This window comes from Argiope bruennichi, chromosome 8 (genome assembly GCF_947563725.1).
Source record: "Argiope bruennichi chromosome 8, qqArgBrue1.1, whole genome shotgun sequence".
Taxonomy (NCBI): Eukaryota; Metazoa; Arthropoda; class Arachnida; order Araneae; family Araneidae; genus Argiope; species Argiope bruennichi.
This window is the reverse complement of record NC_079158.1, coordinates 30107420-30124339: the sequence shown is the minus strand read 5'-3', so window position 1 is coordinate 30124339 and position 16920 is coordinate 30107420. Positions and strand designations below refer to the sequence as shown.

At 27.1% G+C, this 16920-nt stretch overlaps 1 protein-coding gene across 1 annotated transcript; it reads right to left on the bottom strand.

Moving 5' to 3' along the window:
* Window positions 1-535: 535 nt before the first annotated feature.
* On the bottom strand, window positions 536-16721 carry LOC129981372 (testicular acid phosphatase homolog). The gene is made up of 9 exons (XM_056092198.1): window positions 16588-16721; window positions 15171-15266; window positions 10307-10387; window positions 9146-9298; window positions 6860-6955; window positions 6678-6767; window positions 5069-5189; window positions 3091-3176; window positions 536-1546 (listed from the first exon to the last, which is right to left on the bottom strand). Exons 1-9 carry the CDS (start codon window positions 16681-16683, stop codon window positions 1238-1240), a joined length of 1128 nt encoding a protein of 375 aa, XP_055948173.1. The 5' UTR covers window positions 16684-16721; the 3' UTR covers window positions 536-1237.
* Between the last annotated feature and the right edge of the window lie 199 nt (window positions 16722-16920).

Sequence of the window (16920 nt, the reverse complement as noted above, 5' to 3'; positions counted from 1 at the left end):
GAAACTTTTCTATTACTTATGCAAGAGCCAGTGCAGTAGCATGCATATTGTAACATAATACTATATTTAAGTATTATTGATCAACCGAAATTGAAAATAGCTGAAAGTAATGATGAATTTAAAATGTAAAGTTTTCAAGTTTTTCATATAAAATCCAATAAAAAAATTTACATCTTTTAACAGTAAAAATATCGTCAGTGAAGAAAAACTTTTTTAATCAACGTTTATTCTTTCAATATTTTACTCTACTTTTTGCATTTAATTATATTGTTGATAAGTTTTCCCCTTTAAAATAATTTTCGTAAGGAATGGTTCTGCTGTCTATATTATATTTGCTACGTAATTATTACCAATAACGGGGAAGTCTCGTTATATGATTAAAGACAAAAGAAAAATCGATGAATTCCTCAATTACAGTGTAGTTACACTTAGCTTTTAAAAAGTAATAAAATACTAATTGTTCAAAATAGAGTATAAACTCAACTACTTGTTAAGATAATTGTTAAACTGATTCGATTTAAAAAAATATTTTTTTATAGTAAGCCAACCTATTTCCAAGCATATATATTTTTAGTTCTTTCAGCAAGGTTATTTATCAGATGATAATGAGTCTACGAACATGAGTTCTGTAACAGAACATTCAATTATGCATTTTAAAATATTTAAAACCGTTTATCAGTTCAAGAAAGTAAATGAAATAAGTTTTGCAAGAAACATCTGTTTATTGATTATCAACATTTTATTCATCGCCAAAAATTGTGAACATTTTCTCAAAACAATAATGACATTTTCAGAATAATTTTAGTGCTTTGTTCGATGTTTTCTCTATTCAAAACAAATCTATACTTATTGGGATCTCATGACAAATGATAATGAATTGGAATTAATATAATTAAAAAAAATTCCATTACAGAAATAAATTATACGAATATAACTAAACCAAAATTTGCGATTTTAAAATCAATTTTCTAAAAGAAATAAAGTTTCAAAACAAATATTTTTACATTTTTTCAACAATATTTGGCAGTTGTTGCTTTAATTTATGGGATTGCACAGCTTTGTAGATTTAAGATACATTCTGTATCTTGAATATACAAACTTTGTAGATTCAAGATAAAGAATAAATTCATTGCTTGGAAATAGAATTTATGTTAAATGACAACCTCAATTTTTAAGACAATTTCAATATTAGTCCTCAAGTACATATTTAAAATCTTGAACAACATTTTAAATTTGATCATATCTGGATGTTTCTCAGCAATTCTTTCAACTGATCCAAGGCCGCTGGAGGTCCCCTGCAATCCAGTCCCCATTTTGTACTTTCGTAGTGCATTGCCTGTTCATGCATGTGCTCCATGGTACAAAATTCTTGGCATCCAGGAATCTTCAGAACCTGCAAATCAGTTTCATTCCTGAAAAGCCACCGAACGAATGCATCATTCTTATTGTCCTTGAAGAGTTCCATGACGACAATCGAAGCGAAGGGCGGTTCCTTGTCATTAAAGGCCTTGAGGGCACCCAGTAATCCAGCTACATGGGTTGATTGCTGAAAAATAAACCTTATAAATGAGAATTTTTCTGAAAAGTTATTATATTTGGTCATATATTTTATTTTGATACTAGTTAATATAGGAAGTGTTAATAGGAATTAAAATACTTCGATGTATATTTCGTTGTAGTCTAAATGTTAAACTAATTTTATATAAGTTTTTATACACTTTTGTTGCATTATATTACTTGATTCACTGTCATTTGACCTTGGTCACTTGAAGGTGCAAGGAATATCAATTCTTCCTTTCAGTTCTTTTTGATTCTTTCAATAACTACTGGTAACAATTTTATACAATAAAATTTTTCCAAATGATATGAAACAGTAATTTTAATATTAGTGATAGAATAGATTAGAGCTCTATTGTTACCGTATTTCAAAATCTGCAGCATCAAATTTCACAATAATTAATAAAAATTGAAGAAAACGTTTTACAGAAAGGAATTTAGTATCTCAGAAAAAGTAAAATTTTGAATTTTAAGATGGTATATGAATTATTCTAAATTATTTCTATAAAATAATTTGCTCCGAAGTTGCTGTATAAAAACGGGAAACCTTCACTTCATATCTAATTAATTGAATATTCATATTACTTTAATTACTTTATTTTCTATATATTTTATTGTTTATATAACTGTATTATTTTTTTGAATCTGCAAAAATTATTAATATTCTTCTCATTGCATTAATAAAAAAGTGGTCAAAGTTTGGTTTCAGTCGGGCCAGGAAAAAGAAATATGAAACATTTAGGAGATATTGCTCATTCCAAGTGTTTATTGGACCTCCTAATTCCACGAATAAACTGAATTCACCGTTCTGCTAAATGTAAATATCTCCTGCTTGCATTTTTCTTTTCCTCTTTTTTAAATAAAATAAACACCTGAAATATGCACAAAACCGCAGATAGTTTACGAATCCGAGAATGAACAGTATATACATACGTATTCACAATGACTTAAATTAAGACAAGTCTCTGCATCCGCTGCAATGCCTGTAATTATTTGTTGCATATGTGAGTAAGAAAAAATAAAGCACATTACATTTTACGTCATATACTTTTCGAATACTTATATTCAATCCTTTAAAACGTTTTATAACTCAACTTTCATTAGAAATGTAGCCCATGATAACATTAATGTTATAACACGATAAGGATGTAATGTTATAATATGATAATGATATAATATTATAATATGATAATGATATAATATTATAACGTGATAATGATATAACATTAATAAGTAACATAAAAAAAAAGTCCAAATTCTAAATAATATGAAACCAAAAAGATGCCCGAAATCTGTAGTTTGTGAGAATTTGAAGAAAGTGTTTATTGTCCAATTAAAAAAAAATTGTAATTTTAAAACCGAATCAATAAAATATAATGATTTATTAAAAATTGGCAGCTTGTCAAGTGAAATAAAAAAATTTAATTCAACTTAATCTAAAGAAGAACTATAGAAAAGCCATATAATATATCGAGTGAGAAAATTTGAAAGATTTAACTTTGCACATATAATATGAGCCAGATCATAACTTACTCCAGAGAAAGCCATAACTCTTGTAGACTCAAATTCACCTTTAATTTTTTCGAGAGCGTTGTCCACCAGATGATTAAAAATAGGACCTACATTAAGAAAATAAACAGATTTAGACGCATCTTTACAGTAAGATCATAAAAGATTTATATCTTTGCTTTTCACAAAAATAAAGAGGAAAGAGTTTTTTACCGCGACAAAATTAAAAATATATATTTATTGAACTGAATTTATATAGATTTTGTTTAGCTTAGCATAATGTTTAGCATTATTTCTTCCAATGAACCTCATTAATAATATTTTAACTGAATTTTTCTTCAAATATGTATTGTATAACGATCAATTAATTGAAGATAAAACTGATTTTTATATGAACAGTATTTCATATATATTCTGAAAGCACTGAACTCATTTTTTTCCATATTCTCAGTTTTTTATAATATATCAAATGATAGTTATCCAAATAACTTGTTTAGACAATATCCATTTGAATAAAATTTGTCACTGTCTTTGATTAAACGACATTTTTAATCGGCAGAGTCTATCAATGTAAATCAAATTATAGTAACTTGATATTAGCAATCGAGTTTGTGATTTCTGGAACTGATCCGAATATACACCTATTTTCATATGAACCATCATTCAAACTGATTAACACTATATGAACTGCTAACTATACTGCTCAAAATCAGTGGCGTAGTAGAGAAATGGGGAACAAGGTATAGTACAATTTTTTTCACTGATTCGTATTTTTCTGAAAAAAAAGGGATTTTTAAGATTTTATGAATAAATCTTTATCAGATTTCTTAAATTGTGATTTTATATTCTGAATAATGTAACTGGCATATTCTTTGGGAACCAATTTCATAGCGAAATATAATAACTATTTTATTAATTTCTTTATTCTTCTTTTCAATTTGCAGTGTTTTATTTAATTTTTTTAATATTTTGAATTTAATTTTTTTTAATATCTTGAATTAATTTCCCTCTTTTTATCATTAGTCATTTTTATAAGCTTTAATCCTTTTTTACTTTAAATCATGTATTGATAGATCTTTTATTGAAAGAGCATAGCAAAATTTACATAAAATAGTATAGCTCTATATCTGTAAACATTAAAAATAAGCACAATAGAAAAACGTTTGAATGCTGCTTTTTTCAATTTCTAAAGAACAAAATACTTTAAGTAAATTGAAATTTAACTGTCAAATAAAGTTCTGATGACAATATAACTTATAGTATTTTAAAAATAATTAATCAGTTATTTAAATAAAGGAATAATAATGTTTCCATTACAACATGTAAAATCTTCCAGTATTAATATTATTTTACATTAGTTTATTATCTTCTGTATCAGTTTTTAGAAGCTTAATTCCATCAAAAATATTTTATTATTTGATAAAATTAAAAATAACTGAAAACACTGTACTTATTTGTAGTCACATGCTTTTTCCTTTAATTATGTATTTTAAATTTAGAATTGTTCATAGTGCATTACAAGTTTTTATTGGGATAAATTAACTCTTAAATCAAAGAAGGTTTCCAATGTTAAAAGTTCATAAGAAATGATATTTAAATTAGTTTTTTATCAATCTGAATAAAAAGATGCAAAGGCCTTCATTTAATGCAAATTTTATTTCTTAATCATTTTTTTTCGTAAATTATGGAAGAAATTTATATTAATCATCTTTATTCCCTTTTTTCGAGATTTTTCCTGAAAGAATCTATGAAAAATTAAAAAAAAAATATCTATGAAAGGAATTTTATGTATGATTTAGTTTTAAGTAATCATGTAAAAAGACTTGAAAAGATTATTTTAATAAAAAAATCGTTTTTTGTTTGTCATTCGTCATTAATATAATCTTTTATCTATTATCTATAATACTATTATCGCAACGAATTTTATTTAATAATAAAAGGAAAAAATTATTTTTCTTCTCATTTAGAATTCAAAACAAATTTACTGATTTGCTGTACTTACCACCAACGACTTTTAAAATCTTATTATCATTGAAATTGATTTTGTAGGCGTAGTCATTAAGACACACTAATTCTTTCCAGTATTTCCAAGCCCAAGCTGGTACATTGTGCTTGTTGGCATACTTGAAAAAACAACAGAAAAGAAATATATTCATTTTGAAAGAATATTTGCATACAAGGACATATTTTAAAACCGCTTTAAGATATTTTAACACCTTTAAATCAAAACTTTTAGGTTGATTTAATTGATGTTATCTTAACATAATTGCACTCTTGAGTTTTCAGCAAAAACTTTTACAAAAGTTACAAGCAGATGATTTATAAATTTTCATAACTGCATATAATCTATACAGTTTAGTAGAGTGTTGCTCTTTTATTTCAATCAAAAAATGTGATTTTTTAAAAGAAGGTAAAAAAAGCAAAATGACTTTGTGAGATTCGTCATCTATGTTTACAACATCAATATTTTGCTACATAATTGCCAGAATATTGAAGATGATGCTTCTTGTTCAGTTCTTTCAGTCGTTTCTAGGTTTATTTATTTATTAATTTATTTTTTAGTTTCGAAAGAAGTCCATTCTTAGATAAGCGCTAGCGAAGGAGATGGAAATCTACTCATTGGAAATCCACTGACATAATTGACATAACCAAGTCATTATCAAGTCTATTTAATTGCAATAAAATATATTCTCCTATCAATAATCATATTTCAGATTTCAAAATTTGGAGTTAAATTAAAAATCTACCGAAACACATGAGAGATTCGAAATATAATAACAAATAGATGTCTTTACATTAACGTAATATGTTGCTTTTCCTCATATTGTTCATGAATTTTCAAAGCAGGAATATTTGGCTTTCTTTTTTCATAAATGTCTTTGAAATTCGAAAAGAAGACAACAACAAATTGTATTCCGAATGCCATAACAACATCTGCATTTTAACATTAGAGGTTATTGTATTTAGCTTTAGATATGTAGAACTGCATGATAAAGTATAAAACACTGCAACAAGAAAAAAAAACATTTCGATTTACTAATCTTTAAGTGAACTTAGTTTTAAAAGTTCTGATGTTGCTTTTATTTATTCTGATGATGTTGCTTTTATTAATATAAACTCTGATTAATTTTAACACTTTAACTTTTTTTTTTCTAAAGTTAACTAATTAGAAGACACCTTCCATTTCAGGAATGTTCCGTCTGATAAATTATATAACGTATCTACAGAATATTTGAAACATTTGTGGATCATTTGTAATGTTTGTATCAAATTAGAAGGCATTTCAATGATTTATTTTCAGTCTATAAGTTTTAGAAATGATAATTCAATTCTCATACAACACATGGACATGACGGTTAAGGGATTAAAAGTTCATAATCACGTGATGTTTATGGGTACTCCGATGCTTTATTGAGCATCCTTTTATTACAGACGATAGAATTATTGTTTACATTATTGGAAACAACAAATAATCGAAACCAACATTCTACAGCATGAATACAGAACATGCAGAAATTAATAACAAACTTTATGCTTACTTCATTGTTGAATTTTAATATTGATAATTATGATGGACATTAAATTTTGAATGTATCTTGAAAGAAACAAACCTCTGTTGACAAGATTCTGTGCAGATTCACCACATCATTCCAGTCGTTTATGGGTAAGCCACTATTTAATGACCAAAATTTCATTTGTTGCTGAAAACACGAAGAAGCACATTTAACTGAAACTAATCTTTTACAGTACATTATGAATTAAAAAAATACATGTTATCCAGATACGAACTTACTTCATACATTTCCAGGACTGTTTCGTTTCCATATTGTCCCACCAATTTCTGCAGGCGTTGCACTACTAACGGACAGCTACGAAAAGGAACCAAAACCTAGTAAAGATTTATTTTCTGTGAATTTCTTGCCTGTTTTTTCACTAAGAACATTTTAATGAAATACAGTGGTTTTAAATTCTTGAAGAGATTTTTCTAGAATAAATGAAGAACTTCTAAACCATACATGACAATTAACTCTGTGTCTTTAATCAAAAGATGTCATCACATACATTTCCATTTCATTTACATGTTCCTTAGTAAAATTGAATGACGAAAGAATAATTTTAATTAGAAAATATGAAATTGATTAATTAATATATAAGGAATTAATCAATTATTTATTTTGGAGGGAATAAATCAGTTAATATGAACAAATGAATCATTTTCAGCATGAAATATTGATGACTTTTTTTCAATATTTGTTTTTATTAGTTCAAAGAATTTGAGCTAGAGATCGTTAATACAAAGTGGCAACTTTATATAAATTGGAAGTTCAAATGAAATTCTTTGAAAATTAGAAAATAATTTAAAAACAAGTAATATATATATCAAAAATTTAAGTCAATTCCTACTTAGGTCAACAAAATATTTTTATTTTAGCTACTTTTTATTAAATAGTTACAATTAGTAGAAATATGTATATACATATGACAGAATTACAATATTAAGTGACAAAATAGAGATTGGCGACATGGCGACGGATTTTACATCTTTGGCGACAAAATAGAAATTAATCAGGCCAATTTAATTAATTAATTAATATTTGAAGAAAAAACTGTATTAACAACAAGTGTCATCCCCTACAAGTTTAAAAAATGCATTTTAATTTGAGTGGATGAATAAATAGTATTTTATTAACGATTGAAAATTTGAACAATATATATATAGAGAGAGAGTGTGAGCTAATAGTAGGAATTTTATAGTAAATGTGAAATCAAAAATTTTTAATAGCTTCCTCAATCTTTTTCTCAATTTCTGGTGTTAAAACAATTATTCAAACTTTGTCCGTTAGTTTGGTGTAATTTAAAAGTCATGAAAAAAAATTCGAATATATATTGTTAATAATTTTTTTATTAATTCAAATCAAGTTATGGGAAAATTGCAAATAATTTCAAATATTTAGGCAATGTACATGCATATAGATGTTTAAGTAAATATTTTCAAATATACCATTAGCAAAGATAAGGTTTTTGATGGGCTTTATTTATAAAATAAACGTTTATGTTTCTCTTCATTATTTCGCAGTTACTTATTGCTTTTTTTTTATCATTTTGACAATATTTGCTCATTATAACTTGCTTTTAGGGTTAAGATTTAAGTTTTAGAAAAATGATATCCGTAGATTTTGCTTAAAAGAAACTTTCATTTGAGAGAGAATTAAAAGCATTTTGATGTATTGGATGAAATCTATTTCTATATTCTGTGATGTTGACTAATTGCTACCCATCCAACGATGTTGACAGATAATTTATAACGATAATAATAGGATGGAATTTTGTATAAGTCTTTATTATCAATTTTTTATGTTTATATCAGCTTTTGAACCAAGTTTCCCTAATGACTACTACTCAATCCGATAATTCATGTTTAACTCAACGTGATCACTGCAACGTTTAAAACTTAATAACATAAGAGAAATTCGACATGCTCTCTTGTCAGCAAAATTATGGAACTGTTTCAGATATAAGTTTTAATCGAGGGAAAGGAAAATATAAAAAAAAAGCAAATCGTATTTTATGTTATTTTATAAGAAAGTTGAGAGGAGAATACTCCTGTTTATTGCCTTTTATTTTCCTATACTTTCAAATATTTACCAAGGAAATTTGGAGTTCTTAAAACCTCAAAGATTTTCTCTACAGGTTGCGACTAGAGATTTATTTGTTAATTACTTATATAAGTAAATTATTTATATCGAGAGATAGAAATTCTTCTCAACAGTGTTTTAACTAGAAATACATCCGAGATAGTTAGCTTCTTATATTATACACCTTGAGACTTCTAAAGGTGCTTCTACAGCATTATAGCTAGAGATACTTTATAGGGTACTTATTAATTAAATGTGAAGGATTAGCGATTCGTTGGCGAAAATTTGATTTTCTTTCTATAAAATTTGTATAAATGGCGTAAATAGATGTTGTTTTATTCTTCGAAGTTAGAAGCATTCTCAAGCATGCTCATAGGTTGGCGCGTTTTATTGCTACATTTGGTAATGGAAGATTTGGTATAATGGAAGATTTAAATACATGCCTTGTCTTCATCTTCTGGTAAGTAGAAAACGGGCACGGGTTGCCAGGGAAGACCAGGCACAAACTCCCATTCTTCGGTTGGAGCATATAGAGAAGCAAGCAGGCTCAGACCGCTTCTCATACCCTTTGGGTTTGTGGCAACCTGCATAGTTACCTACGGGAGTTGGAGATAAATTACAAACTTTATTATTTTCACTTAAAAGACCGTTATTCAAATTCTACAAATGAAAACCTTTATTGATGTAAAATACTCGCATATTTCAGCTACAGCTGCTCTGAACTAGTTTCCTGCAATATGTGATAATTGTTATAAAATTCCATTTTAGTGGTCCGAATTATTATATTAAAATTTTATATGTTTTTTCAGTTTGTAGTTTTTAATATAACAGTGACATAATCATAATTAACATTAGAAATGGAATAATTAGCAACAGCAATAGCAATAGTTTGTATTATAAATAACAATAGAAACAGTTAGCATTAAAAATTAAAGAAATGCTATTGCCTCAATGGTGACGTGATATTACATAACACTTTGGAATCAGAAAAGATTTCTCTTGATTGCTAAATGTCATTTAGTGATGACAAGAGCAATGAACTATTTAACGAATATTTCATGAATAATTTTCAATCATGTCAATTTAACGAATATTTCATGAATAATTTTCAATCATGTTAAGATTGTTCCAATGAAATATGTACAAATGTCACCTCAGTCTGGTGATTAAGAGGTTATTTAGTGTTCTGGTATTACTTTCTTAAGTTGATAATCTTTTGGGTAATTTATATATGAGTTTTTAATTAAATAATTTAATTTAAGACATGGAGTTTTTAATTATAAAAAATATTACTTTTTGTCACATTCTACATCCACTGCTGATTATTATAAAATCTGCAGCATTCCTTTAGAATCATTTCATTATTTATGTTGCTGCTTTTTATTTTTCGGAATGAAATGTTTTACACATGAAGCCATATTTAATAAATCAAGGATTTTCAGAAAATCAAAATTCATTTACAGAAGATAGTTTTAATATATCGAAGCAAGAAATTAATAGAGATTTACTTTATTTATCACCATTTTAGGGACAGAATGTCCAAAAAGTACTCTCACTGACCTCGGTATATTACATCAAGACAATAAAATAGTGACTTGACTTACTTCCCTTGGATTTGCTGTGATGAAATGACTGTATCTTTTTCTTAGATCCTTCCCCAATGCATAAAGCTGCCGTCGTCCATGCTGAAATAAAGATGTCTTCTATAAATTTTTGCCCAATACAAAAACTTTTAGCTATATAAATTTTAATACATTATCTGCCTTTTGACGACCAACTTACCAGGATTAATAATGGCTAAAATTTTCAATTAAATATTTTGTGTTACTTGGTCTCTTAATAGCTTCTTCAGCAAAATATTTTTAAGTTTAAAATTTTGATAGCCATAAAACTCATATCGTTACAGTTCTTTCATCCTGTAAATTATATTCATTGATCTTGCAATTTGAACGTTGGCTTTGGTCAAGCCTTACCGACTTATAAAGTTTTGAATTTCATTGTTTTAGGACAATAAACAATTTCGTTATTCTAGAAAATCAATCTTGGGAAAAGTGCTAACGCTGATTGGCGTATTTCCATCAAGACGTTCATTGGTGAAGTCTAAAATCGCGCGTTTTTATTGAACAGTGATACTTAAATTTTCATAACTCAATCAGTTATAATCGAAAGTGAGTGAATTTTTAAATTTAAAGTATTAATGTCTCAAGAGTATTTTATAAAAAATGAATCACAGGGTAAAGGATCTATATAAAAGTTTGAAATTCGTAATTCATCAGAACATTTATTGACTCAAACTGCATAAAATATAATTATTTACTTCATTTAGATTTTATTTCTTTAAATGCATGTGCTTATTACTAAAAGTTTAGAAATTAGCTACTGGATTCTGAAATGAGTGAATATCCTGTAGTATTTAATTATTTTTGCTTTAAATAAAACCGAACAATTAAATTAATAATCAAGCTATTTCAGAAATTCCCAAAATGTTTTTCTTGAAATAACTTAAAAATTATAACTTTTAATATTTATTTCATTTCATGCAGACATATGTTAAAATTACATTTTCCTAGATTTAGTTTGCAATAAGAATTGACTTAATCTTTTAATTTGAGCTTTGTCAAAATAGTGGCAACATATTGATAAAAGCTAATTTTTCCCGTTTACGAGTTAAATGCTTATGCAATTTAAATTTAATTTTTATTTTATTCAATAAAAATTGTTAGAAAAATATTACAAATTATTTTGAAAATGTATTGATAAAAAAAAAAACTTAATTATAGGTTAAAACATAGGTATTATTGAAAAAGCAATTTTTTGAACTTTAAAATGAAGTGAAAATTACTTTTGTGCTGTAATATTTTCAGAAATTATTACTTAAAAATGTCAACATTTCGCCTAATTTCTAATCAAAGAAAATTTTTAAAATATCATTCCGTGATGCAAATTTTTGCCCTCCAAAAGATGTATGTGTCATGATTGGTAGCTCTAGGTCATACTGGCAGGTCTGAAGATCGCCAATACAAGCTAACACAAATACACATTCATTTTTATTATAAGTAAAGATAAAACACTGGCCATATTAACTTAAATATTTCATCACTCAGCCAATGGGGAGGAAGGTTATCTCATTGAAATTTCCTTTTATACTTTCTAATAAACATACTTGCATATTAATCTTACGCCAATGGCTAACAATAGTTATTAGCTTGAGATCCCTAGAGATGAATAGTTGGAATGCATTAATACACAAGCACCTGAATACCGAATACTTATTTTAGACGCCTTTGACGACCGAATTTTGACACAGATTATAAATGTAGTTACACTATCATATTTCAGTTTTCATATACTTAAATTAACGTGTTTTCATATAGCGTTTACATGTTTGAGAAAATTTGGATCAAAAGATAGTCAGCCTTTAGGTATCTGAAGTGAAATTTGATAAATATATACTCTTTAATATTAAATCTAAGCACCAAATTTTACCCATGCCGCTCTCTACATTTTGTATGTATGTTCGAACAAACAGATAGAAACAATTCCTCAGAATGTATTTCGTACAAAATTTGACATAAATCTACAAATTTGGAATAGATACTATATACCAAATTTCCTCCATCTTTCTCTCCTCCCCTAGGCGATTTTTTACTCTGCTCATATATAGCCATAATATCAAAAAATGCGTTTTTAGGATTCAGAGAGGCTGAGACGTGAAAATTTGTCAAACTCTAAAGTTAAAATTTTTTGATGACTATAATGTTTTATTTTTGCATATTTCGTTCATGAGAAGTAATATGGTCAAGGATTGCATTGATATTAGTGATGCCTGTCTAAATTTTAACTAATGAAAAATTATTTCCTCATTTATAAGTAAAAAGGAATTTCATTTACACAGTAATAATATTTTTGAAAAATAGTCTTAATAGTTTTTGTATAACTTTGCTAAAAATAAATAAAACACATTTTCTATTCCATGAAAATTTACTGGTCAAATTCTAAAAGATAGGCATAATAGATGCAGATCATGACCTATTTTATCAAATCTTCGGATTAAATCAGGCCCAGCTACACTTTAGGATGGTAACTGGCAACAACTTTTAACGACAAAATTGAGTAAAATTTGATTTCATATCAATATGTAGCAATAAATAGGATTAAAATGGCTATTATAAATTTAAAATTTTAGGACACAAATTCCACTATTATTGACCATCAAAAATTTTTCATTCTTCTAGATTTTGTTCTAATAAATTGTCACAAGACAACACAATCAGATGATTACTTCTGTAGTAGTAAATATAAATTTAGCTTTCGTATCAAACGAATCTTGAATCCATGGAAAATAATCGTCTTTTCTCTTAAATAGCTCGTTTTGATCTACTCGTTGTCTAATAATGAAGAGAACCTATCTTGGATTTTTGAACAGCACCTTCTTATTAGAAGAAAAACTTACAAAATTACATTCTAGAAATGACATTTCCCCTCTCATAACATAACAGGTCTTAACAATGGTTAGTAGAGAGTTTTTAAACACACTCATCATTTCTTATTTTCCAAAACGTATTATTATTGCTTTAAGTTTTGAGGTCCCATAATCTTATATTTTAAGCATATTTATCAACCACTTGATCCACAAATTTTTTAACTCCTAATTATGATGGAGATTTTTTAAATTTTTTGATGATTTTTTCGGCATTTATTTTCATAAACGAGGGCAAATTATAGGCACATGGAATACTTAAGTAGTTTGATATTTGACTTTTAAAATAATTGCTATTTTAACTTGAATACAATATTAAATATTGAAAAATTTAGGGATTTTAGATATAAGCCTATTTTATCATTTTGTCTGGTCTCTTTTAGAGATTAACAGAAATTTCTATTAATTTTTTAAATTTACAATGAAGAAAATGACAGAGATGAATCCAACATGCCAAACATGTGGGTTAAATTGCTTCAAACATTTCTAACATATTGGGTATATGTTAGAAATGTGGAATAAAATACATTGTTGTAGCTCCTTATCACCGCAATGGATTTGCTTATAAAATCGTTGCAAGAAAAGTTCAGGTACATATAGAATTCATTTTTTAGTTTATCATTGACAGATTAACACCTAGTGTCTGCTCGAGTTGAAACTTTAATTCTTTAACTTCCCAAATGGAATATTAGTACGCATAAGACTGACGATTTTATTGCTTAATTAACCTCCATTTTTTAATTACTGCCACGCATGTTTTATGATGGACCTCATGAATTTGAATCTAGGTCTAATGACAATACTTACGCTAGATTATGAATCTTCTCTTTAAACACACTAATGACAGATTGCACTGTACATTTTAATTGGTCAGAAATGACGCAAGAGATGTATTAACTTTTTCTCCTGCAAATATATTAAATTTCTAATAACGAAAAAAAAACCGATATTGAATAAAACCACTATTAAATTTTCAAATACTTTTTTTAGTTTCTCGTAGAGAAATAAATATTAATGTTTGAAGTCAAGAGAGATAAACCGGAACAAAGGAAAAAGAATAACGAAAATAAAAAAATGATGTTTCAGGTTAAAATTTTCATAATCATAGTAGAAATAAATAATTTGAAAACTAATTATACTAAAGGTATTATGAAATAAAATTCAATTAAAATCTGCAATTATCTTCTATTAACTGAGGCAAAACCATAATCTCATTTTCAGTTATTTGACGTGATCGCATTTCAGACTCTCTAATTGATTCTAACAACTCTCTAAGTAAGTCACTTCGATCCAAACGGGTTTTAAATGCATTACTGCGAATTAATACTGCGAAATTAATAAATATGAGTTAAAAAAACAGATAATTCATACATATTTTATAATTAGATATACAAGGGAGATTTAGAAGCCAAGTTTCATTGTGCAATTATTTTAAAAAAGGAAACAATTACTAGAAACACATTTTTATTGCATAATGAAGAATGGTACTTTTATTATTTTTCGGCAAAGCTAGCACTAGATTCAAAGCATTTATTTTAGCGAGGCTTGAGGTTTTGTTTTCTCTCATCATAGAATGTTGCCTTTTTGACAATGAAGTTAATTGAAATTTTCAGAAAGTGCATTGATATCATTGCAAAGGCATTATAATATGGTTCTTCTGAATTTTTCTTTCAACTTCTGTAGATAAATCATCAAATAAAGAAGGCCGACCACTTTTCTCTTCATCGGGGACATTTTTATATTTTACATTTAGACTTCTTACCCACCTTCTAACTACAGAATTATGCATTGCAGTTTGCTTATAAACTTAAATAGTCTGCCTGTGAATTTTAGTTGGCTCATTTAGAAAGTAAATGATAGAAGGCAACTCGCATGAGGAGAATATTAATTAAAAATTATTTTAAATGGTCAACGTACAACTGACATGCAATTCGGTGATTTAAAATCTATTATTGTAAAATATTCCAAGTATATAAATGAATTCTTACAATAGTGAGTTCACCCATTCCTTCTTCCCATTGATCCGGATGGTTTGGATCATTTGGATATAGCTCTCTAGGTGCTGACATGCCATTTCGAAATACCTGAAAAATATATGCCTATGAATATAGATACTGTAGTAGTTGCATTACAATTCAAATTCTGTCTCCTTTCCGGGACGTCGTCGGAGCCAGAGGGGGAGGATGTAGCAGTTGCATTACTCTTATCTTCTCTTTTGGATACTAGATGGCGATGCCTGATTAGGCTATCCCATATGTCATCCCATAGTGCATTGCGATTATAATTAGAATGAGATGTGACGCTGAACTGTGAAGCCGCGCGCGTGAATGTCTTGTGTTTGTGCTTGTTTAGTGTGTGAATGTGATTATTAAAAGAAATGTTCCTAAAAACATTCGTCCTGTTGCTTCCTGCATGGATCATAATAATCTACATACCACCACAATACTAGTTAATATTCAACAATTCATAAATATTTAAATCTCTATGTAGCTAACGATATTAGAAAAAAAGAAATGTTTCATTAAATTGTTTAAGTAAAAGTGAAGAATGTTTCAATTGTTTTAAAATTTCCATTTCCTTGATTGCAATAATTTTCAAATAATTTCAATGAACTTATAATTTTCTATATTTTTATAAATCTTTTTACCTTAATTTTCTGATATTGTAGAAATTTTTTTCTACCCATAATATTCCAAAGAAAGCAACTTTTGATTCCAATTTTTTTATATATTATTAAAGTATTTTTATAATATTAATTTTTTTATGATATTAATTTTAACTTAGATAAAAATCTTGAAAGTAATTAGAATAATTTCAAAAATAAAATTGAAATTAATAACAAGAACTATAATAAGTAATAAAAATTAACTTAAATATATAACTCCTCCCACAAAAATAATTCAAACTATCCTTTATGATTTCTATTTATCACTTAGCTTCAGCAATTGCTGTAAAAAATTAGCTGAGTACCCGCCTATGGGCTTACATTAAAAAATGTTTTTTAAAAATATTTAAGATAAGTATGGCATGAAGTATTTTAAATTATTTGGTGATAAAATGTTAATTTTAAAATAAATCTAATTATTTAAAGATGATGGAAACAATTTTCTTTAGGAAAAAACCTTTCAAGATTTCCATATATAACACTTTCCATTTTTTTTATAAACGTACTTAAGCTGTTACTAAATACTTTTTTCATGTGGTGTTAATTTTGAAATTTAAAGTGTTTTTTATGAACAACTTCCAAATTATTTAATTTTAGTAGATTTAACATTACATGATTAAAGATGTATGCATATGAAAGTGCATCAAAAACTTCAAACGAAATTTACTTAAAAAACTATCCTTAATAACTTTTTTGGTTTTATAAGGTTAATAAATCAAAACCGAATCAGCTTTACTTACGAATTGTAGAAAAATAAGTTCTTTGCCATCTGCGTTGAGCAATGCTGACTCGCAGCACGTTAGAGTTACCAAGAAAAACGCTAACAGCCAATTCATTTTGCCATTTCATCCTGCCTTGTGTGTTTGTGGGTCAACTGAAAAGGCAATTATGGGAAAAAGAGTTTCTATCAATTTTACAGCCGAAGTGTTGATTCAGGTGGCACTACGAAGCAGAGAATTATATTACTAATATGAGAAGTTTCTCTTCTCATAATAAACACAGTAAAAAAGGATTTCAGATGAAAAGAAAATTTTACGAAATACATCTCTTAGATTAAAAGTATTTATAGCATA

What these genes read in the sequence shown, in the direction of transcription:
- LOC129981372 (XM_056092198.1), bottom strand. Translation starts at nt 16,683, where the DNA reads ATGAATTGGCTGTTAGCGTTTTTCTTGGTAACTCTAACGTGCTGCGAG. An exon ending in GAATGGGTGAACTCACTATT is followed by an intron (nt 10,388 to 15,170) that starts GTAAGAATTCAT and finishes TCTTTATTTCAG; the next exon opens with CATGGACGACGGCAGCTTTA. An exon ending in ACAGAATCTTGTCAACAGAG is followed by an intron (nt 5,190 to 6,677) that starts GTTTGTTTCTTT and finishes TGTTTTTTCAAG; the next exon opens with TATGCCAACAAGCACAATGT.